At 46.4% G+C, this 23,132-nt stretch overlaps 3 protein-coding genes across 4 annotated transcripts; 2 read left to right on the top strand and 1 right to left on the bottom strand.

The window, feature by feature from the left end:
* The first annotated feature begins 414 nt into the window (after window positions 1-414).
* On the top strand, window positions 415-1,816 carry TAF10 (TATA-box binding protein associated factor 10). The gene is made up of 5 exons (XM_037134466.2): window positions 415-672; window positions 810-964; window positions 1,178-1,242; window positions 1,332-1,446; window positions 1,650-1,816. The coding sequence occupies exons 1-5, from the start codon at window positions 447-449 to the stop codon at window positions 1,737-1,739; spliced, it is 651 nt and encodes a 216-aa protein (XP_036990361.1). The 5' UTR covers window positions 415-446; the 3' UTR covers window positions 1,740-1,816.
* ILK (integrin linked kinase) lies at window positions 1,788-8,472 on the bottom strand. 2 transcript variants are annotated; one of them, XM_037134450.2, is made up of 13 exons: window positions 8,380-8,472; window positions 7,824-7,958; window positions 4,437-4,602; window positions 4,172-4,267; window positions 3,879-3,975; window positions 3,696-3,779; window positions 3,510-3,595; window positions 3,248-3,357; window positions 3,008-3,135; window positions 2,800-2,921; window positions 2,606-2,705; window positions 2,375-2,505; window positions 1,788-2,199 (listed from the first exon to the last, which is right to left on the bottom strand). In XM_037134450.2, exons 2-13 carry the CDS (start codon window positions 7,910-7,912, stop codon window positions 2,050-2,052), a joined length of 1,359 nt encoding a protein of 452 aa, XP_036990345.1. In that variant the 5' UTR covers window positions 7,913-7,958; window positions 8,380-8,472; the 3' UTR covers window positions 1,788-2,049. The 2 variants fall into 2 exon arrangements, with proteins under 2 accessions (XP_036990345.1, XP_036990350.1); XM_037134455.2 differs by lacking the exon at window positions 8,380-8,472 and having other exon boundaries at window positions 4,437-4,631; window positions 7,824-7,910.
* A 104-nt stretch (window positions 8,473-8,576) lies between these two features.
* RRP8 (ribosomal RNA processing 8) lies at window positions 8,577-23,132 on the top strand. The gene is made up of 7 exons (XM_053662839.1): window positions 8,577-8,767; window positions 9,965-10,325; window positions 10,544-10,997; window positions 11,088-11,217; window positions 11,369-11,475; window positions 11,556-11,652; window positions 11,875-23,132. Exons 1-7 carry the CDS (start codon window positions 8,669-8,671, stop codon window positions 11,992-11,994), a joined length of 1,368 nt encoding a protein of 455 aa, XP_053518814.1. The 5' UTR covers window positions 8,577-8,668; the 3' UTR covers window positions 11,995-23,132.

Raw genomic sequence — 23,132 nt, 5'->3', positions numbered from 1 at the left:
AGGGAGGCTTTCCACCTCCACTACGAACCCTTAAAAGGCTTAACAAGGGAACTGGAAAGGATGCAGCCTAGCAGGCAACCGGTGGCTGAGCGGTGTCGGCCCATAAAGCCCAAAGCAAGGTCTTTAGGAGTCAGGCTGAATGAAGGTCCCAGGCCCATAAAAGACAGCCCTGGACATTCCAGGGTTTCCCAGGAGGCGCCTAGTACAGAGGGACAGGAGGTGGAACGCCCTTGGTCGGCGCGGTGTTCCAAGATTTGGTCTCCGCCCCTCAGTATGAGTCACCTCGCTCGGTATTCCACCCAGCACCTGGAGATGTGAAGCCCGAGGGAGACCGCGAGCGCTGTGAGGAAGGGGTGGAAACGCGAGGCGTGTGACGTCACCCTGGTGAGTGCGTAACGTGAACGGAAGCGGAAGCGCCTCTGTTCGCCGCCTCTCCCACCGGCCTGATGAGCTGCAGCGGCTCCGGCGCGGACCCCGAGGCGGCGCCGGCCTGCGCCGCCTCGGCCCCGGGCCCCGCTCCCGCGGTCTCGGCCCCCGCAGCGCTGCCCGCCGGCACCGCTGCAGAGAACAAGGCCAGCCCCGCGGGAACAGCAGGAGGGTCTGGAGCCGCGGCAGGGGGCACGGGACCCGTGGCCGCGCGGGCCGGGGAACCAGCTGAGCGGCGCGGGGCGGGTGAGGTCCGGGACGGGTGTGGGCGAGGGCAGTGCCCTGGGCTATGCCCATTGGCGGAGAAGGGCAGAGGGTATAAAGCAGACCAAGCTGCGGCCATGCGCCTTCCTTCGTGTATCAGTTTTCTGGTTCTCCTCCAGCTCCGGTGTCGGCGGGCGGCGCGGCCCCCCCAGAGGGGGCCATGTCTAACGGGGTGTATGTGTTGCCAAGTGCGGCCAACGGAGATGTGAAGCCGGTGGTGTCCAGCACGCCTCTGGTGGACTTCCTGATGCAGCTGGAGGATTATACGCCTACGGTGGGCTTCTTGCCCAAACACGGCTATTGGCCTGTCCCGCAAGCTTTCTGCCACCCAGTGTCCTTTTGTTTTCCTACTAGCTGTGGTGATGTATCCCCTCCACCTACTCAAACTGTTAATTTCCTGATAGCCAGACTTGGTCGTATGCCCTCACCCTCAGTCTTATCCCAGCAGTGCATAAAGCTGACCCTGACAGTTCTCTTGATTTCTTAGATTCCAGATGCAGTGACTGGCTACTACCTTAACCGCGCTGGTTTTGAGGCCTCAGACCCTCGCATGTGAGTAAATCCCGAACAGGTTAGAACTTTGGGTGTTTGTGTGAAGTTTGCCGTCCATCTCTTTTATACTAGCTTTGTTTTTTCTCTAGAATTCGGCTCATCTCTCTAGCTGCCCAGAAATTCATCTCAGATATTGCCAACGATGCACTACAGCACTGCAAAATGAAGGGCACAGCCTCTGGCAGCTCCCGAAACAAGAGCAAGGTGTGAGGGGAGGCTCATTGAATCAGTAATTACCTCCGACAGCAGTGGAGGCTTAAGTATCGTGAAACCCCTCTGGGGAAACTAAGCCCTAGGGGAGGTAACCAAAACAAGCAAACCAAAGAAAGAACCCTATTCAGGGTTACCCGCCTAGAATTGAAATCAGGATTCATGTGTTCAGCTGGTACTCTTCCCTTTTCCCTCAGGACCGGAAGTACACTCTAACCATGGAGGACTTGACCCCTGCCCTCAGCGAGTATGGCATCAATGTGAAGAAGCCGCACTATTTCACCTGAGCCACCCAACCTATATGTACTTTTCTGTTCCCTTGTGCCCACACCGGCCTGTTTTCATAATAAACTTTATTGTGACAGGCAGGGTTGATCCCTCCCATGCTGGGAGACACCATGTGGCAAGTGACAAAGCTCTGGGCCCAGCTTCTTTTGGGGCCACAGTGGTAGGGATTAGGGCAGGGAGCGGGCCCCATGGCTGGGGTAGTACCATGACTGGAGGCAGGGGGGCAACCAGAAGCCTTCTGCTTTGGGGAGGCACACTCCCCTAACTGAGTCCCCATACCGCTGGAGTTTAGGCAAGAACTTTTCAGCCCTACTTGTCCTGCATCTTCTCCAGGATAGGCACAATCATGTCAAACTTGGGTCGCTTAGCAGGGTCTTCATTCATGCAGATCTTCATGAGCTTACACACATGGGGGGAAATGCCTGGTGGGATGGTAGGCCGAAGGCCTTCTAGTGCCACCTGCCAGTACATGGAAAAATAAAGTGGATCTCAGAACTTAAGTCTTATGTAGGGAGAGGCCCCCAGCCCTCAGAGTGGGATTACTGTATATTTGAACAAAATGTGGGAGAAGCCCAGCCCCTCTACAATTATTGTCTCTACCACCGCCATTTCCCCAAGACAAGTGTGCTCTCACCTTCATTCCAATCTCCATGTTGGAGAGATCAGCAAAAGGTACTTCCCGTGTCACCAGTTCCCATAGAAGCACTGCAAAACTCCACATGTCTGCTGAGCGTCTATTTGTGTCTTCGGGCTTCTTCTGAAGAGCTGGAGGGACAGGGCTTATCTGTTCCAGCTCTTCCTGTCCCTGCCTCCTTCCACTGCTATTGTGCTGGCCCTTCTCCACCTCCTACATGCCCTCACTCACCTTCAGGGGCCACCCAGGCAGGTGCATACATGCGCCCAGGGCATTGGAAGGAGAACTTGACGTCAGCCATGCTGATTCGGGCAGTCATGTCCTCATCAATCTGAGAAGGCAGATATGTGGAAGGAGGTAAGTACTATTCTAGATAGGGAATGGTCTTCTGGGAGACTGAGCCCAGAGTGCAGTTGTGACCTTACCATTACACTACGGCTATTTAGCGCATGTCGTGGAATGAGGGGCTCTAATGTATGTAGGAAGGCCATGCCCCTTGCCATATCCAGTGCAAACTTCACAGCCTGGCTCTGGTCCACAACAAAATCTAGGAGAAGAGGCAAGTGTCAAATAGTTTGGAGAGGCTCACACACCCTTTCCCCGCTTCAGTGAGATCTGGCATCCCCTACTCACTGGTGCCTTCATGTAGTACATTGTACAGGGATCCATATGGCATCCAGTGTGTGATGAGGGTCGGGTGAGGAGCAGGTGGAGACTGACAGAAACCTAGCACTGGGAGCACATTTGGATGCGAGAAAATCCTGGGAGAGGAAGAAAGTGTCCCTGGCTGAGACCCAGGGTAAAACATCTCCCTCTTGGGTGCTAGTCAGATTTCCTTGGAAGCAGCGGCTTCCGGTTTAGGCCTTGTCCCACCTGAGACGGGGACACTCCTCATTGAAGTCCCTGCTCTTCCTTGTACTCCAGTCTCGAACCTTCAGCACCTTCACCACGATGTCATTGCCCTGCCAGCGACCCTTCCACAGCTGAGGAACAGGTAAGGATTAGAAGGCTTTAACTGAGGCTATCACTTTCGTGCCCACTAACTGGAAAAGAACCTAAAAGTGGTGCAAAAAGTGGAGCAGAGAATATAATCTGGGGGGTTTGGGAAGGGAGGAGCACAATAGGCAGGAGTCACCTCTCCAGAGTGATTCTCATTGAGCTTCGCCAGGAAGTTGAGCTGTTTGAAGTCAATGCCGGAGTGTTTGTTGAGAGTCCCATTTCCTGAGAGAATGAGCAGGTCAGATACCCAGCCTCCCCCAACCCAACCCAAAGAGCCCAAGATTATTCCCTATAACCACCCCTCCCCTCACAACTGACTCACTGGGCCGAGTGCGGGTGGTCCCTTTCCAGAATGTGTCCTTGTATGGTATACGGTTGAGATTCTGGCCCATCTTCTCTGCCCGCTCTGAGGAAGAAAGACAAACAATTTTGGTCTCAGCTGTGGTACAGGAGGAGACAGGCAGGGACAAAACAAGAGAATGCAGCTGAGAGGCAGAGGACAGACCTCGGAGCAGCTCTCTCAGAGGTGCTTTGGCTTTGTCCACAGGCATTTCTCCGTACTTATTGCAGATGCTGACAAGGGCCCCATTAGCCACCAGGTCCTGGAATAAAAAGGTGGTTGTGATGAGGGCCCCACTACCTCTCTGAGTCAACCAACCATGAACGCAGATGCAATACAATCCCTGTGTCATATACTTGGTACTGCTCACAGGATAGGTTCAAGATCCCAGACTTGACTTTACTGAGGCTCAGACTTTACTTCCCACCCACCCCAGGGCTTAGGGCCTAAGTACTTACCTCTGCCACCTGATCTTGACCCCAAAAACAGGCATAGTGCAGGGGCACATTCCCATGTTCATTCACTGCATTGATGTCAGCTTTGTACTGCAGCAACTGATCCCCACAGCCAGATAGAAGACAGAAGGCATAGTCAATCCCAAAGGAGAGATGGGTGTTGAGGCATATGAGTGAAAAGAGTACACATGCTTTCCCCAGTATGTTACAGTGCCTTTGACATCTAGGCATGTACATGAATGTAGGGGATGAAAGGGATCATACATACCTTCTGTACAATATCACGGTGTCCATGGCTGGCTGCCAGGTGCAGGGGAGTATCATCCCCACGGTTCATCACATTGATTCGTGCCCCCCGCATGATCAGCATCTCAACTATAGCAGATCGGCCCTCTCGGCAGGCCCAGTGCAAGGGGGAGAAGCCATGATCGTCCCTTTGAAGGAAGGGGCAATGGTCATTTATCTGGAGGTGGAATGGGAGCAAGTGCCTTAGTACAGGAAAAACTGATTGTCCCTCTGCTTACTCACCCGGGGAAACCTTACCTCTCCAGGACTTTAATTCTCATTCTTGCCAGCAACTCCCAAAGCTGTCCTATTCAGACCTTCCCCAAGCTTCAGTTCCAGCCCCCAACAAGTCCATGATTCTTGGCTTTCAACACCATCTACCACCAGCCTTTCTTCCCTGACATGCCCTATCTCATTAACTGGTAGCAATCTTCATCTGGTGTCCTCTGCATCCCTTTTGCAACACGTGTTGGTCTTTTCTGTTTTCTACTGCATCTTGTACATCCCCCTACTATAGTACTTATAACACGGGACTGTAAAACTTCATTAATAGGCTGTCTTGTCAGACGGTAGGATGGACTGACCGCAGGTGTTTGGTGCATGTTGAGGGGTGTGGTCCTGGAGAAAGGAAGGCCACAACTGGGGGGGGGGGGGGGGGGCAGGGGGCAGCAAACTTACTGATTGGCTCTGGTACTGCAACTAAAATCTAAAAATGTAATGGAATTAAAATGACATTTTGGAAGGGATTGTAATGAAAAACAAATGCTTTTGATAAGTCATTGCTGATGAGGCAGATATCAAACCACACATGAAACAGGATTCTTCTACGAAATCCAGGGCACAGAAAATGAGAAAATAAGAATGGCTTCTGTAGAAATGAAACTGTACCTGACTTTTTTTTTTTTTTTTTGCCCCCAAGGACGTGTATTTTCTAAAGTAAAGGAAGTGTACAAAAAAGCCCCAAACAACTGGGTGGGAGCTGGGCCTGCCTGACAGCCTGGGGCCATAAAAGGAAATTCCCTCCAGTCTGGGAGGCAGATCCAAGGGGCGGAGCAAGGGGCGGTCTGTGGTTTGGGCAGGCTGCCACCGGATGCCTCAGTGCTGTGGTCACTTCCCGTGTGGGAGTTTGAGATGGGGCCTGGAGCTGATCAAGGGTCTGGCCACTGCTGGCCACCCAGATGCCCCAACAGCTAGTGAGGGTGGGAGGTGTGGCCCTTAAATGATTTCCTTCCATGGCCGCCTTCAATTGCTCACAGAGATAGCCAAACGCTTTCCTGGGATGTAGGGATCCTTCCCCTCCCCAAAGCGATTACCACCCCCTGCTTATCAGTCAGTTTAACCTCCCAGCTCTTTAATTTGTGCCTTGGCTGAACAGTCTCCCCAGCAGCCTATGGCTCCAGAGCAGGCCAGAAAGCCCAACGGCAAAAAGTATGGGTAGGATTCTGCCCACTGTCACCTGCCTGTCATCTCGGGGGCCTAGACTTTAATCCCAAAGAGGCCGGCAGGGAATTCATCCCACCTCACATCCATCATACGGCCAGTCTGGTCCCCCCTAAACCTATCCCCCCCTCAAACCAACAAAGCCCTTTAGTTTCACTAGTGCCACCCCTTCACCTTTTGGCAGCAGAGTCTAGATATGACATGCACTGGACAACTTCACCTATGCCTTTATAACACCACCAACAAAAGAGTAATGGTGTCCACTACTAAAGCACCTTTTAAGGAGTTATATGTATAATGGAACAAGTGACTGTGAATTATGGAGGACTATAGAACCTAATGGGAACCATTGGGCCTAACAGGAGCCTGGATGAAGATGACAGGTCATTCTTACCTCTCAAACCTAAAACTAAACTCTGCCAACCTTAAAAAATAAAAATTTTAAATAAAAAAAAATAAAATTCATCATCCTGAGTCAACTTCACTGCTGCTTTGCTTGCCTTCCGGACTCAGCCAACCTCGTTTAACCTGGCACAAGGCCCCTGCCTTGAGGTCAGACATTAAGTCTGATTCCCCACCTCTAGCTCCCAGCCTTCATTTTAGTAGAGTTCCTTAAATGAAAGAACCTAATGTACTCTGGATTCTTTGCCTCTTTTCTTCTCACAGAGATTATCAAATATTTCATTAACTAATTGTAAATTAAATGTTTACCTTAAAGTGTTTTAGCTCTTTGATCTCTTGGGAGCCTGTACTACTGTTGACCACACCCCCTTCATTGAAACATTCACTTCTCTAAGCTTTACCAACATCCCCCTGTTTCTCCTTCAACCTCCAGTTGTTCCATTTAAGTCTTACAGGTTTCTCCTCTCCTCTCCTTCACACCCCTATTTTCAGGTGTCATCTATATGCTACTATCTCCAAAATCTTTGTCTCCACATCAGACCTCCCTCCTGAAATCTAAATCTGCATGACCAACAATCTACTAAACATTTCTACTTCACTGTCCTGTCACTTTAACATGTATAGAGTTGAGCTCACCATCCTTCAGTCTTGCCCATCTCAATAAAAGGAACCACCATCTACCCAAGTACCCAAGCCAAAACCCTGGTCATTGTCTTTGACCTTCCTCATTTCCCACACCAAGTCTCACCGATTCTTTATTTTTTTATAATTACAGTTTCCAATGATAGTTCAATATTATTTTGTATTAGTTTCAGCTGTACAGCATAGTGTTTGGACAATCATATATTTTACAAAGTGTTTCCCCTGACATTTTCACTAATCCTTTATCGTAAGGATTTCAGGAATCTGATCTTTCTTTTTCACCCACACACATTGTAGTCCAAGCCACCACCACTTCTGGGATGAACTAGGCAATTGCCTCTTTTCACATTGTGCTTCAAAAGGCATCCAAGAGGACACTTGCCAAGTGGGCAATCTCATGTCACTACATGGCTTTAAATCCTGCTTCTTAGAATAAAAACTTTAATATAGCCTAAATACCCTTGCATGATATGGCTGACCCGTGCAGACTTTTCCAGTCTCCTGTCATTCTCCACACCGAATGCTTCAGGCCACAGAAGCCCAAAGAGGATTTCTTTCCTCCAGCCATATGAAACTCTGGACAATTTCCAAGCACTCTGCTCTGTCTTGCCTCCTCGCCCATGCAGTTCACTGAGGCCGGAAAGCTCTCTGCAGCCTCTGCCAATAACACTCTTATTTAGCAGTCAAGATTCAGCTCAAACAAGCTTCCTCTGTGGTGACCCTGTGCTGCTACCACCACCACCACGACCACCACCACCACCACAGGCTGTGCTGGGCACTCATCACACTGGATAGGAAAGTCAGCCACTCCACTAGACGTGAGCACCTCATATCACCGAGGTGATGTCTTTGCTCTTCCTCTCACCCACCCCCCACCTCAGCTCACCCCTGATTGAGGTCATTCTCCGTGTTGTCCAGCCACAGTCGAACGGCAACGGCGTTGCCCTCCCGGCACTGAGTGAAAATGTCGTCCATCGCGGCGTCCCTGCCCTGAGTCCCCTGGATTGGGGAAGCCTGGGGACTGTGAAGAGATCCAGAGAACGGGAGTGAGCCCCAAACTTTGTCCCTTGACGTAGAGAAGTGTCTGTGTTGGGATGGGGGTCTGGGAGCTGCGCCCCCAGTTAGTGGAGGTCTGGGAAGGAGTTCAGGGCAACGGGATGATCCCAAACTGTGTGAGCGAAAGACAAGTCCAGGCGAGGTAGGGGTTGATTAGGAGGTAGTATCCGGTGAAGGGATGTCAGCGAGCAAGCCCTGGAACCTAAATCCTCTAGGAGAGCTGGGGGAGGGAGGAAGTTCAGGCTCCCTATTCTCCGGGGAAGGAGATCTGTGGTCTTTCCCGGGGGTGGCCCCCGTTCCCATCTCGAAACTTAGGCTGAGTTAGGGGTGACGGGCCAGCAGGACTCGCGACTTGGGGGAGGGGGCACAGGTTTCCACGCACTCACCGGGACTCGGGACGTGGGTGCCTTCTCCGGGGAACTCCCGTCCAGCCGCGCCCGCCTCTCGGCCCCACCCCTGGCCCTCAGGGGCCGCGCGAGCCTCTTTTCCTCCCTCTTCCTTGCCTTTCTAGCCCACCCAATGTGTAAACTCGATGGTTTTCGGCGCTGCGCGGGCCGCTCTATCCGCTCTGGCTTCCGGTTCTGTTCCGGCGGCTCTTAGTGCTCGGATTTCTGGAGACGCCCTCTGCACGTGGAGAGGCGCGGGGACTCCGCGACCTCACCCTGCAGCGTCCGCATGTTTGAGGAGCCGGAGTGGGCCGAGGAGGCCCCAATAGCTGCGTGCCTCCGGCCTGTAGCGTCACGGCCTCGGCCAGCGGCAGCCTCGCAAATCAGGGTGAGTGGCCCCCGCCTGGCACTGGGAGCTTTTTCAGGCCATGGAGCGGGTCCTGGTGGATCACAGTGTTGGACGGGGCCGCGCGTGCACTTCTCGTGAGTGTGTGTGTGTGTGTGTACGCGCGCGTTGCGGCTGACTGAGAACGAAAATCTAAGAACTTTCGAAAGAAAATGGCATTGGAACTGAGAATTGGTAAGTAGAAGTTAGTAGGGGAAGAGGGTCTCTTGTTGGACAAGATAAGCACGTGGATAAACGTCCTGGGTCGAAAGAGCACGGATGTCCTGATAGGGTTACACACAAGATAACGCTTGTCATTGGAGCATAGAGAATGAAAGGGGATGCCGTCGAAGTTGGAGAGGTAAACTAGTGGTTTTACATATTTTAAGGAAAGACAGAAGCCAATGAAGTGTTTTTAGCAGGGGAAGGATTCTTTCAGAATTGCAGTGTGGAGGTGAGATTTCAGAGAGCTAAAGGGAGTGATAATAAAGGGGGTAAGTACTACCATCTCAAAAGGTGGTGTGTAGAGAGTACGAAGAACCTCTCAGTTAAATATGTACTCTAGGACCGCTCAGTACCACTTCAACCCAGAAGGCCTCCTTTAAGCCTTTGCTGATGTGAAGGCTGCTGTAGTTCCTCAGACTCTTCCCATCGTCTGTGAGCTTCCAACATGGAATGTGTTTGCTTTATGCCTCCTTTCCATTCCCTTAACCCATTGCTATAATCCAGGCCACTGGCACCTTTGTCTGCAGCTTGTCCACTTCAGTTTGTTCTCTACACTACAGCTTGAGTCATTTGAAATGCACACGTGTCATCCTGTCATTCTTGATTTCAGAAACTGCCCTACTTTTTATCAGCTGGAGGCAAAAGCCAGTTATTAAAGGTTGGAACTCCTGGTCTCAGACCTTGGTCCTGTTGCGCATGGTCTTACTACATTCTTCTGGGGAGCCCCAGCACCTCCTCTGAACATTGAAGAGAGCGGGGTGGGTGGCTGGTTGCTTTGCCTTCCAGCCCCCCAAAGGTTGGGATGATGACTGGGAAGTTGTTTGGTGCCTGGCATGCTTCACGACAAGCTAATTAACTGGGAATAGTATGGATGCCTCTGCCAGCATCTGAATCAGGTCCCCATCTCTCCCTTCTTAGTCAGTGGGTCCCATCCATTCTTCTCGCCCATGCTTTCATCCCTCGTTTCTCCCCCAGGGCTCCAAGCGCCGCCAGCTCTTGGCCACACTGCGGGCCCTGGAGGCAGCATCTCTTTCCCAGCAACCTGCCAGCCTGCCTGGCAGTGACTCTGAGGAGGAGGTAGTGGAAAGGAAGAAAAAACGCCCCAAAAAGGCTTCATTTAGTGTTTTTACTGAAGTAGAGGAGAAAAGGAAGAAGCAGCATCAAAAACAGCGACTACCTGGCAGTGACTCTGAGGAAAAGGAAGTAGAAAAAAAGAAGTGTCATAAAGGGGCTGTTCATGGCAGTGACTCTGCTGCAGAAGAGAGAAGAAAGGGGAGATGCCAGAAACAGGCCCCTTCAAACCCAGCTCAGCACCTGGACAGTGTTGACCAAACAGGTATTAGTGGATGTGTGTAGTAAATATGTGGGACAGAGAGGGGGGTCATGTGTTCTTACATATGACAGAGGTTACTTGCTGCCATTAGGTTTGGGGTTATGCAATTAGAAGTACTTTCATCCAGGCCACAGTCTCTATTTTGTCCAGGATGAATTTACCAAGACTCTGAATTGAGTGGATCTTGCCCCAGATATGCCTTCCCATCTCCCTCCCTACAGGTCTCAAAGCTTGGAAGAGTAATGCTACAGATCACCCACCCAAGCCGAGCTCTGGGACCACTTCTCCCCAGCCCCCCCATACCTTGAGTCGCAAGCAGTGGCGGAACCGACAGAAGAACAAGCGTAGACACAAGAACAAATTTCGGCCACTTCAGCCAGCAGACTTGGCTCTAGCCACAGCCCCCACAGAGGAGACAGAGGTGCCTCCTGCTCCCATTCAAGACAGCCAAGAGACTCGGGCAGGAGCTTTGCGAGCCCGCATGGCAGAGCGGCTGGATGGTGCTCGATTTCGCTACCTCAATGAACAGCTGTACTCAGGGCCCAGCAGTGCTGCACAACGCCTCTTCCAGGAAGACCCTGAGGCCTTTCTCCTTTACCACCGTGGCTTCCAGAGCCAGGTCAAGAAGTGGCCACTACAGCCAGTGGACCGCATCGCCAGGGATCTTCGCCATCGGTGAATGGGGGTTGGGCACTGTACAAAGCAATGTTGGACAGTCAAGGACTCAGACTAGAGCAGTGAGTGATCTCTCCCCTCCACTCCCAGGCCTGCATCCCTGGTGGTAGCTGACTTTGGCTGTGGGGACTGTCGCCTGGCTTCAAGTATCCGGAACCCTGTGCACTGCTTTGACTTGGCTTCTCTGGACCCCAGGGTCACGGTGTGTGACATGGCCCAGGTAAACCCCTTTATCTCTATGTATCTGGCCTGTGCTATAGGCCCAGCCTGCATATGCTAATCTCTTAACACTCTGCCTTTCCTTCCCTCACACCCTCATCTTGCTGTTTCTCCTTCCCGTATTGTGTGCCTCATACAACCTCTACGCTCAGGTGCCTCTGGAGGATGAGTCTGTAGATGTGGCTGTATTCTGCCTTTCATTGATGGGAACCAACATCAGGGACTTCCTAGAGGAGGCAAATCGAGTGCTGAAGACAGGGTAAGAGCCTGCAGGACACAGATACATGTATATGTGCCCATACGTGTCTGTACTTACACAGAACTTCCCACTTTTCTCAGTGGTCTCCTAAAAGTGGCTGAAGTTAGCAGCCGCTTTGAAGATGTCCGGACCTTTCTGGGAGCTGTGACCAAACTGGGCTTCAAGGTCATCTCCAAGGTGAGGGCCCCACAAAGTTTTGTCCCTATTTTTGTCTCATGTGTGGCCCTTTCCAGGATAATGGTGATCAGGAAGGAGGCCTTAGGCACAAACATTTGTTTCTTGAAGGCGCAACTCATGGGAAAGCCCTGGGAAGCTTTCTGAGCACGGGTGGGACATAGATTGAAGTGTTTTGAAGAGTGGGTTGAAGATGTGAGGCTCACTGGGTCTTTTCTGCCCTAGGACCTGACCAACAGCCACTTCTTCTTGTTTGATTTTGAAAAGACTGGGCCCCCTCTGGTGGGGCCCAAGGCTCAACTCTCAGGTCTGAGGCTTCAGCCGTGTCTCTATAAGCGCAGGTGATCTCTGGACAACTTGAAAGGGGAGTCAAGTCTTGAACTCCAGTTCAAAACTCTGAAGATCGTAACCAGCCAGGCTGTGCCCCAGGACCTGATGCCACCCTTCCTCCGTCCCAAGAACAAAGTGTGATGAAACCCCTGGCTCAGCCCTTCTCTAGTGAAGGATTCTTGGTTGCGAGAAGCATAAAATCACTCAGACTGGCTAAAGATAATAAGGAGTTCCTTGTGAGAACACAGGGCTATCTGGGAATTATGGATCCCCTAGGTATGGAAACCAGATGGTTTGGAATTCAAGGCATCTCTGGGTTTGATTCCTTTTTCCCATCTCTCAGGAGCGACGTGTGCTTTCTCTCCTGGCATCTCCATTCTCTTCTCTTCTGACCTGTTTGCAGACCAGCTCCCTCTGCTTACTCATATGTATACTCCTTCAGCTTTGGTCTGCTCAGGTTGTCGAGGCCTCAGACAGGCAGGCATTGCTTCCTGGGTCTGGGACAACTGGTGACCCACTAACATGCTGGCTCAACGCACCAGTCACGGCTTCTGGGTCAGGACTGTGTTTGTCTCTGTATTAAGCACTTCTTTCCCCTCTGTCCTCATCACCATCTTTGGAGTCACATGGTCCAGACAACTCCCAGCAGTTATTGTTCTGTGTAGTGTTGATCTGTGTCTGGCTGAGAGCACAGATTTTAGAATCAGGTGGGTTTGAGTTCAAATCCTGGCCCTGCCACTTAATGCTGAGAATCATTTAATCTTTGAATGTCACATTCTTCATTTGGAAAATGGTAGGATTTCTGTCTTGTGGGATTGTTATGTGGGCCAGCTGAGGAAATTGATAGCCAGGGCCAGGTACTGAGGAGGTGCTCAATAGACTGTTGCTGTGGCTGTTATGTCTTGTAAGTTTTATTCTCTAAGGACCTTCTCAAGGCTGTGTTGGAGGTTGAAGGATAAAGAATAGATTTGTTGACTGAGGAAGACTCAGCTTAATATAGGCCTTTGATCAGGTTTATTTAATAGGAGATTTAGAGATTCTTGGTAGAGTCTGAACTGTCTTTGGATGGGGTTGGTGAGGGAATTGGGTCTATTCATAAATAACCATCAGTTAATGCTTGGGCTGGTTATTGGCAAAAGGGTCTGTCATTTCTGCCTAGCAGTGGGCCCAGATCAGCATGTTTTAGGAAAGCTGTACGAAAGGAAGGCTAGCTCTGGGAGAAGATGAACTGGGTTGATAGATCTTTGGCTGTTCTAAACAGAATCTACCATGATTCCAGGCAAAAAGATACAACCTTTTCTACCTATTTCCAAGAAAAGAACTCAGCACGACCACTGCGACACAGGTTTCAAGGTTCTGAGCTGGTTGGATGCCTCCGGAAGGGGATGGAGGTTCTGAGGCAGGCTGTTAGCCAGAGGGCATGTGTACTCTTCTCTCTGCTGAATACTCAACTGACTGGCAGCCTTACTTATGATTCCAAACAGACTAGTTGTTTCCTATTCCATCAGGCCCAAAGCAGAATGACTATCGTCATCTGCACTCTCAAAGCACTCCCTAAAGTGTGCAACTTCAGCATTTAAATGCTGCATTGTGATTGTTGTGTGCATTAAGGTGCAGTCTTAAGTCGTTTTGATCTTTGTAGTCCCAGAGCTTATTACTTGAGTTTACCTAAGCAGATGATAAGGAATGACAGTCCAATGGAGTGGGATTGATGGGAGCAGGAGTGTTGTAAGAACCCCAGTTTGGAACACATGAGAAAGCCACTATGGACTCATGACAATGAAAGAAGTAGGCATATGGGAGAATCAGTAGGTAGGACTGGTAGATGTTGAGGACTGGTGAGAGAAAGGAATCTGAAGTGAGTCCGGTTTCTGGCTTGAGCAACTGGGTGAACAGATTTTTTAATATGGAAGGAATGGGAGGATTGTCAGCTGTCAGATGTTGTTGGGAAATCTGATTGTGGAGGGGTAAAGATTGCTGAATAATCTTGATGGCCTTTTTGAATATATATTGGTATTATTCATGAGTTTATAGGTATACCAATCAGCCTAGTGGTATGGCTGTCTGCCTACTCAGGGATCTGTGTGTAGCTTGAGAAACTGAGCACTAAGGAATCATCCCAAGTTGAAAACTTGACTTGCAAAAGAAATGAAAGCAAACAAAAGAGTTTCAAACCATTTATAACTATGTGAGGTGGTTATACTGGTAGTAATTGAACAATTGACCTGGGAAGATGGGAGCTGTGGTCAGAAATTGGAATACTTGGATTACAAATATTGGAAGCAAAGTAGCTGCAGGTGATTGGCAAAGTCTAGAGTACAGCTACAGGGGTGAATGCCTAAGAGGCATTCAAGGGAGGTTGCCTAGAGACTGGTTAATGGACTGAGAGCTCAGGTGTTTTGTGGGGTATGGGCTGTTGTTTTCATGGACTTTCCAGTTGTCCAGGATGGTGGTAGAAATTGGCATGGAGCAGGTGCCAACCTCTTGAGGGAGAGCACAAATCCAGGAGATTTGCAGACAGAGAAGGAGAGACTGGTGGCATGAATTTCAAAAGTGCTAAGAGTTCACACAGTCTACTAAAGACTCCCATTTGGTGGATAATGTGAGGCTGGTGAGCGAAGCTAGCTGCCAGGCAGCTAAGATAAAATACCCTGACAGTCCTCTCCAGCTTGTCAGGACTCACTGGGGATCACTGGGGAGAGACTACTAAGGCTGCTCTGTGGGGGCAGGAACCTCTTGCAATAAATGGGGAGGCAAGCCGTAATGCCCAGAGAATGTTGGAGTAGCAGAGCATCTCACTGTCGGACACATCACCTTTTACAGTTCCATATCTGTGTTCTTTCCTAAATGTTATTTATAGTCCTAGATCTTAACTAATTTTCTGGGGTTTTGTGGGTTTTTTTAAACATTCTCAGCAGAATAGCTGGCATCTGTCCTCTTCCTTTTGTCCCCCCATCCCCACCCCTTATAGTTTGGATTCTTCCTTGGCCTATTCTAGCACCAGCCACATGCATAAATATCTCTCTGAGTCTGTCTCAGGCCCCAGGCTCACTCTAACTCAGCCAGGCACCCGCTGGTGGCTCCATCAGTCACCCAGGTCCTGAGAGCAGCACTCTGCTGAGCTGGATCTGGGTCCTCCCTGTCCCGTCATCAGCTTCAGGACAAGCTTTTTTTCAAGTCCCTGCTTGGACTTCAAGTGTCTAATGCTGAGAGTCTAGACTGTAGAAAGAACAGTATATATTTCTTTGAGAAATAACAGCATGCAAACTATTTAAAGAACAATAAGGCCAGTTTAAGGAACAAGTTGAAAACAGATTGAAGGAGTGGCAAGAATAATAAGATGCGGCCATTTGGGAAAGGCTGCTCCACTGTGAAAGGCAGTGGTTCTCAACGTTTGCAATAGAATTATCTGGAAGGCTTGTTATAATGCAGATTGCTAAGCCCGCCTCCAGTTTCTGATTCAGAAGATCAGGATAGGGTTTGAAAAGTTTTTTTCTGGTTGCTTTGATTTTCTCAATAAAGCAGGAAGTAGATTTTGAGTTGAGAGTGAGAACGAGGGAAAGGAGTTGGAGTTTGAAGGAGAGGAGAACATGAGTATTGTTTCTAAGAGTGAGAATGAGTGAATTAGGAAAGTACAGTAAATATGATTGCTAGTAATAGTAATAGCACACTTAAGGTTTAATGTCAGAGGCTCGGATTGGAGACTGGTATAAGATTGCTTTCTGGAGAGCTTGGTACTGTGAGACAGAGGACAGCTGGACTGTCAGAACCTACTCACTTCTTGAGGGGTGGACTGGTTTCTGACTTTTTACCTTAAGTCTAACTGGGGACTCCACTGGGACCTTTTGGACACTGGAAGTATTGAATTCCATAGCCAAGGAATGATAAGCCTGGAGTCTGACTCCTGCTCTGGAAATGTAGAACGCAAGCAGAAGTTCACCGACTGTTTTGATGGTGGAGCCAGATAAATGCTGCTGCTTATGCATTGGCCTGCATTTCCAGAATTTGCCATGGCACCTGATGTATGAGTATATTCTACATGCCTTGCCAGGAGAGAAAGAAGCATGGGTGGTCTTAGGTCCTGTCCAGTGGAACCATTTGAAGAGGCAAGGAGACCTCAACACAAAGAAACTAGGAGTGTGCCATGGGGACTGAAGAGGAAGTTGCGCTAGACTCCCAGATTTTAACAGGGGTGTCCAACCTTTTGGCGTCTCTGCGTCACACTGGAAGAAGTGCTGACTTGGGCCACACATGAAAAACATTGCGACACGTAATCACAAAAAAATCTCATAATGTTTTAAGTAAATTTATGATTTTGTATTGGGCTGCGTTCACTGCCATCCTGGGCTGCATGTGGTCTGTGGGCCACAGGTTGGGCACCCCGATTAGTTTCATCCGTCAAGGTCAGGGGGACAACAGGAATGCCCACTTTAAAGATCTGCCTGGCCCATAAGGTTCAGAACCACCCAGTTAAGCAAGAACTGTTTTATTCCCTGATTTCTCTGCACTTTGGGCCAGAGCAGCCAGCAACTATTAGTTGGAGGGGAGGGGAGAAGAGCAGAGAGCATACAGATTATTCCTCCCTTCCTCACTGCAGGCTCTTGGAGGGAGTAGAGCAGAGCTGGGAAGGAAAAACGGTAAAAGCTACAACAGGTGCAGATTATTGTTACATAGGATTAAACATTCTAATCACTTGAGATTGTATCTTAAAATGAGCATGAGACTATGAACTAAGAATGAGCTGAAAAGTCACAGGCTTGTTGCAGCTTTTTTCCATAGCAGGGGAAGAGTACCCCGAAATTAAAAAAGTTTGGAGTGGTGGTGAGAGACAAGAATGAAGTTGGATTTGGATAGCAATCTGTGCCTCATGCTTCTTAGCATACCCTTTAGAGACTTACTGTTTCTGCTGTTACTAGTGAGCTCCAGCTTTTGTTCCTGTAACACAGTCCTAAAGGAATACAAGTCCAAAAGAAAGAACACGATCTTGGCAGAGACACAGCTCAGCTCCAAACACTCAACCATTTCTGTAGTTGCACAAAGCCCTTTATAACTTTTTAGAGACCTGTAATTAGAGCTTTTAATCCCCAGGTTGTCCTCCTTCCCAGGTGACTTAGACTGGTCACCTGGTTCTAGGATATTGGACAATTGCAATAACTGCCTTATTGGTCTAATCGCAACCACTCCTGCCCCACAAAGTAATTCTTTTTGCACACAGCCAAGTGATCTTTTTAAAATGTAAATCAGGTTTGTCACTTCTCTGCTTAAAATTCTTCAATGGATTCTCATTGCTCTGAAAACAAGAGACAACCTCTTTCCCAGGCCCTGTGTGATCTAGCCCAGGCCTCCCTCTCCAACTGCATCTTAACCCACTTCTTCCTCGGAAAACTCCAGCCACAGAGGGGTTTTTAAAATTTCTCCAGCTTTCTAAGCCATTTCTACTTAGGGATTTTATAATGCTGCTTCATTTTCCTCGAGTACTCTTTCCCTGATGACCTCATTTTCATCATCTAGATCTTCACGCCAACACCACCTTCTGTGGTAGAAACTGGCTAGGTGTTCACCAAGATGTCCTTTCCCAAAACAATTAAACCCCATTTCCCAATGCCTTACATCAAGGTGGGGCTATGTAAGTAGTCCTATCCATGGAAAGGGAGTGGAAGTGATGTTTCACTACCAGACCAAGGCCACTAAAGAACAGATGAACCTTCTCCTTATTCTCCCACCCCCCTCCTCCACCTCCTAGGATGACCCTGAAGTACATGTTTTGAAGGTGATGGAGTAAAAACAGAAGTCTGGATACCTGAGTCACTGCTTGGAAGGGAAGCTGCTTGACTAAAAACATCCACGTTGAAGTTTGAGCAAGGAATGAACCTCTATTGCAGTAAGCTAGTATGTTTGGGGAGATTCAGGGCAGTTAGCATTATATATCCTGGTTAATTAATATATCTCCTCTGGGCATCCTGTCCACCGTACCTTACTCTTGATCACAAAAGGCTTTTTGTTTCATTCTGGTGCTTCAAACATTTAATTATCTTACCAGGTGGTGGTCAACACCACCTGTCCCGTGAATTTTAATCTTAGTCGGGGGTGAGGAGTGGGGCAGGACGCTTATTACATCAGGAAGGTGAGATGCTTATTTTACCAGTTACACTTTGATTATGACAAGAAAAAAAATCCCACTAATGAATGAAAATACCTGATGGTAGGTGGCTGTGGGCATTGATTTGAGAAATCAAGGATTTCGCAGTTAGGTCTCTGTCATTCTCTTGGTCTCCTGATTCTCTTGTTCACAAGGTGGTGTGTTCTTGGCTAAGCGGGGACACCCAGTGTACTGTTTACTATATACCACCTGGGGGTCTCACTGGTGGCCACAGTCTTACGCTCTTCACGGGTCCTTCTACATTGTTAATACAGTGGTGTAAATATGTTTCATTATTCCCTATAACATAGCTGAGACCAATCTAAACTATCAGTATTTCAAATATATTTAATTTTCTCCCCCACCCCTCCTCATATCTTAGCAGCCTGTCAGTAACTCATTCAATTTGGTATATGTTTATATAGAACTACAAAAATCAACAGCAACAAAATAGAAGTCAATAGAAAAAATGGGCAGGAGGTTGGAACTGGCACCTTATAGAACAGGATTTTTAAATAGCCAGTGGAAACATGAAAAGGTCAGTCCCATTAGTAATCAGAGAAATGCAAAGTAACACCAAATGCCACATCATTACACATACACTGGAACTGGGGGGAAATGCCACCATATAGCAAAAATGTGGAATAAAGTGAATTCTCGTGTGGATTACATGAAAATTCTCATATCCCTGGTGAGGGAGTATAAACTGAAAATTTTGGAAACAGACTGGCATTATCAACTAAAGTTAAGGGCATACATACTTCGTAAGCAGACAGTTCTACTTACTAGTTGTATTTCCAACAGAAATGTGTGCAGCTGCACAAGAGGCATTTGCAAGATTGTTCACGGGCACCATTTGTAGGAACCACAGACTGATCACTAGGCAGTTCACAAGCTATTTGAACCCTCTCTCCTCCCCAAAACGCCCACTATAGCACCAGCAACAGATCTTCACAACATAAACTGGAAACTTATATCCATAATATTCAGGTTTCAACCAAAATTACCAAACAGGAAGTGATAATCCTGTAATTATAAAATTGTAAACAGTAATTTTTACTTAGAGTAAAAGAATAATAACTGCAGTGACCTCAGGTGTTGGATCTGGCTGTCAAATATTTTAAAGTAGCTGTTTTCTGATGTGTTCAAATAATGAGGAAAATGTAAGAAATTTTAAAAAAAATGGTTCAAGGGATATACAGAGGAGAAACTTTGCCAGGGACATAGAAGCTATAAAAAGGAATCATGAAAATTCTAAAACTAAAAAGAAATTCAATGTAAATTACTCAGCTTGAACAACAGAAAAAAGTCCGAGAGAAATGGACAGGGCCTCATGAACCTGTGGCACTACAAGACCTAATGTGTCATCAAAATCTTAGAAGATGAGAAAGAGGATGGACTGAGAAAGTACCTGGTGAAAAACTAGCTGAAACATTTCTAAACTGGGTAAGAGACAAAAACCTATGGACTCAAGAAGCAGAGTGAACAACCCCTAAACCAGATAATCATTAAAAGGTCCATATCAAAACATTAAACTTACAAAATTAAAGAGTGTATTGAAAGCTAAAGAAAACTGCTGTACCTAAATTGGGAAGAACAATTTGAAAGAGAGCAGAGTTCTTTTCATCAGAAACTATGGAAGCTATAGAAAAATGGCACATTATTTTTCAGATGTTTAAATAAAACAACCCAGAATCATACCCAGTGAAAATATCCTGAAGGAATGAAGGAGAAAATGTAGACATTCTCAGTTGAAGGAAAAGTAAAATTTGTCACCAGCTGACCTACCCTAAAAAAAGGAGGGGGCTAGAAGAGTTTGTCTAAACAAAGGAAATGATGAAATCTGAGAATATTGAGAAGTGTGAAAGACCACAGTAAAAGTATGTGCAAATACAACTAGCTTTCCTGAGTTGTGCTTGATGTTTGAAGCAAAAATCAACACTGTTGTGGTTTTAAATGTATGTAAAAGAACTAAGACAATTCCACTAAAAATGTAGAAGGATAAAGGGGATGTAAGTTTTCTTGACTTCACTTGAACTGGTGACATAACACCTGTAGACTATGTTAAGATTATATATGGACACATAGAGCAACCACTAAGAAGCTATACAAAGATATAAGCTCAAAAATACTATAGTTAACTCGAAATTATAAAAAGTATTCAGTTAATCCATAGGAAGGCAGAAAAGAGAAAATGACAAGAGGAAAAAAAAATAAGATGGCTGACTATTCCCTAACAACAATTACAATATATGTTAATGATCTGGATACATCAATTAACAGAATTGGGCAGCATAGTAAAAAGCAACCTAATTATTATCTACAGGAAATTCACTTAAAATATAATAGTATAGGCAAATTGGAAGTAAGGATGAAAAAGATACATAATGCAAACACTGCTCAAAGGAAAACAGGAGTGCGTAAGTCAGATAAAGTTGACTTCGGAGGAAAAGATTTTGTCAGAGAAGGACATTACATAATGATAAGCAGGTCAGTGCAGTATGAAGGAATAACAATGCTAGAGCAGGCTGCAAAACATGAAAACTGATATAACTAAAAGGAGAAATAGGCAAATCCACAATTGCAGTTGGAGACTTCAACACCCCTCTCATTAATTGGTAAAGCAACTAGACAGAAAATTGGCATTTATATATAGGAGAACTATTAGAAATAGTTCTAAAATTAAGAATTAGGGAAATCTTCAAACACTAAGAAGCTAAATAATATACTTCCAAATAATCCATGGGTCAAAGAATTTACACGGGAAATAATACATTGAATAATTAAAGTGAAAGCACAACATCAAATTTTGTGATACAGCGAAAGCAATGCTGACAGGTATATTTATTGCTCTAAATGCATACATTGAAAGAGATAGTCTCAAATCAATAAGGTTCTCACCTCAATCATCTAGAAAAATGTGGAGTAAGATGAATCCAAAGCAAGTAGGAAGAAGGCGATTAGTAAAGGTAGGAGCAGAAATCCATGAAATTGAAAACAAAAACAGTAGAACAAGCCAGTGAAACAACTGTTTCTTTGGCTTGATGAATAAAAGATGAATAAAATTACAAACCTCTTGAAGGACTAACAGAAAAGACAAATTATCAGTATCAGAAATGAAACAACCATCACTACAACCTGGGCAGACATAAATATATAAAGATAATACAAATACTGCAACAACTCTACACATATTTGACAACTTAGTTGGAACATTTCCTTAAAAATAAAACCACATGAAATGTTACAACTCATTTAATATGAAGTAAATAATTTAAATAGCCCTGTAACTATTAAGGAAATTAAATTCCAAGAAATTTTTTAAATTCCAAGAAAAAAAAAAAAAGCAAAATAGAGACAGACTCATAGATAGCAGACTTACAGCTGTCAGAAGAAGGGTGGGGGGACTGGGTGGGGAGTGTGGAGGGATGGAGCAAAAAAAAAAAATTACTTGAACAATAACATTTCAATAAAAATATGTCAAAAAAAGACTGAAGCAGAATGGGGACAGGGACCTGCTCCGCCTTGCTGCTGCAACTCCCCTGACTGGAACAGTATCTGGTATATAGCATATTTTTTGGCGTATAAGATGCACCCCCCCCAATTTGGGAGGAAAAGGGGGGGTTTATCTTATAGTTTGAATGTAGCTTACCTGGCTCACTGTGGGGGTTGGCAGTAGAGTGGGGAGTGGGGTCACAGGTTATTAAATACTGCATGTTTTGCTTCAAAAATTTTTTCCCTATTTTTCTCCTCTAGAACCTAGGTGCTTCTTATGGTCTGGTGTGTCTTATAGTCCTAAAAATATAGCAGTAAATGCTCAATAAATATTATCAAATTAAAAAAAAAAAGAACCTTAACCTAGTCTCACACCTTATACAAAAATTAACACAAAATGGATCATGAACTTTGATGCAAAATAATAAAACTATAAAACCTGTAGAAAAGAAACAAGAGAATATCTTTGGAATCTTGGGTTAGGCAAAGAGGGTTAAACTTGACATTGAAAACATAATCTGTAAAAGGAAATATGGATAAACTAGACTTCATCAAAATTTTTTAAAATGCTCTATGAAAGACCCTGTTAAGAGGAAGCTATAGACTGGGAGAAAATATTTGCCAACTACATAGCTGACAAAGGACTAGTATCTCAATAGTAAAAAACCTGATAACCTTATATCTACTAAAGAAATTGAGTTTGTAATGTAAAACCTCCTCCACAAAAACAAAAAACCCCAAGGCCCAGAGGGCCCTACTGGCAAATTCCACCAACCATTGATGGAGGAAAGAACATCAATCCTACACACTCTTCAAGGAAGTAGAAAAGGACTGAACACTTCCCAACTCATTTTGTTTGTGACTCTCTGAGACAGAAACCTGGGAGCAGAATTGCTAGAACATGCTGCATTTAATTAAATTCACTAAGTGCTGGCAGATTGCTCCCAGTACACGTGCCCATCAACAGTGCGTGAGGCTTCTTGTTTTCCACTATCTCCCCAACCTTGTATATGATAGAGATAACAATGCTGTGGAGAGAATGGCTATTGGAGAGAAATACCTGGTTTCAAAAACTGGCTCTACTATTTTCTGACTCTGACCTTGTATAATTTACCTAATCTGTATCTCAGGTTCCTCACTTGTACAATGGAAAAATATTAGTAGCTATCTTATAAACCTCAGGGCTTCCTAGGCATTAATGGGTGAAAATGGTACTGTGTTATACTTCAGACATTTCCCCTATTTATCCTATTTCTGAATGAGGATTTCAAATTAGAATAAAAAGCTACAGAAATAAGTGAGTTTCAGGTGAGCTACAGACCATTAGTATTTTTGGTTTTGGGATTATTGGTGCATGCAGTGTACAAAGTGGATCACAAATTTCCTTATAAATTAGGATATGCAAATAAAATTGAGCTCCTCTCAATTATTGATCTGATTTTCCTCACAAGTTCACTCCCATCCTGCACTCCATCAAATAGTGGAAGAGACTAGAAATAAATTTAATTCAGTCTTTTTA

This window comes from Artibeus jamaicensis, unplaced genomic scaffold, assembly GCF_021234435.1.
Source record: "Artibeus jamaicensis isolate MK-2021 breed Jamaican fruit bat unplaced genomic scaffold, CSHL_Jam_final contig_2962, whole genome shotgun sequence".
Lineage (NCBI taxonomy): Eukaryota > Metazoa > Chordata > Mammalia > Chiroptera > Phyllostomidae > Artibeus > Artibeus jamaicensis.
The sequence above is the reverse complement of the archived record's forward strand: the minus strand, read 5'-3'. Positions and strand labels throughout refer to the sequence as shown.

Bases quoted from the DNA above. Each gene is read 5' to 3' on its own strand.
- TAF10 (XM_037134466.2), top strand. From the start codon at position 447: ATGAGCTGCAGCGGCTCCGGCGCGGACCCCGAGGCGGCGCCGGCCTGC. The intron at 965-1,177 runs GTGGGCTTCTTG...TTGATTTCTTAG, and splicing joins TGGAGGATTATACGCCTACG to ATTCCAGATGCAGTGACTGG. The intron at 1,243-1,331 runs GTGAGTAAATCC...TTTTTTCTCTAG, and splicing joins GAGGCCTCAGACCCTCGCAT to AATTCGGCTCATCTCTCTAG.
- ILK (XM_037134450.2), bottom strand. From the start codon at position 7,912: ATGGACGACATTTTCACTCAGTGCCGGGAGGGCAACGCCGTTGCCGTT. The intron at 4,268-4,436 runs GTATGTATGATC...TGTGGGGATCAG, and splicing joins ACCGTGATATTGTACAGAAG to TTGCTGCAGTACAAAGCTGA. The intron at 2,200-2,374 runs GTGAGAGCACAC...ATGTACTGGCAG, and splicing joins ACATGGAGATTGGAATGAAG to GTGGCACTAGAAGGCCTTCG.
- RRP8 (XM_053662839.1), top strand. From the start codon at position 8,669: ATGTTTGAGGAGCCGGAGTGGGCCGAGGAGGCCCCAATAGCTGCGTGC. The intron at 11,476-11,555 runs GTAAGAGCCTGC...CACTTTTCTCAG, and splicing joins AATCGAGTGCTGAAGACAGG to TGGTCTCCTAAAAGTGGCTG. The intron at 11,653-11,874 runs GTGAGGGCCCCA...TTTCTGCCCTAG, and splicing joins GCTTCAAGGTCATCTCCAAG to GACCTGACCAACAGCCACTT.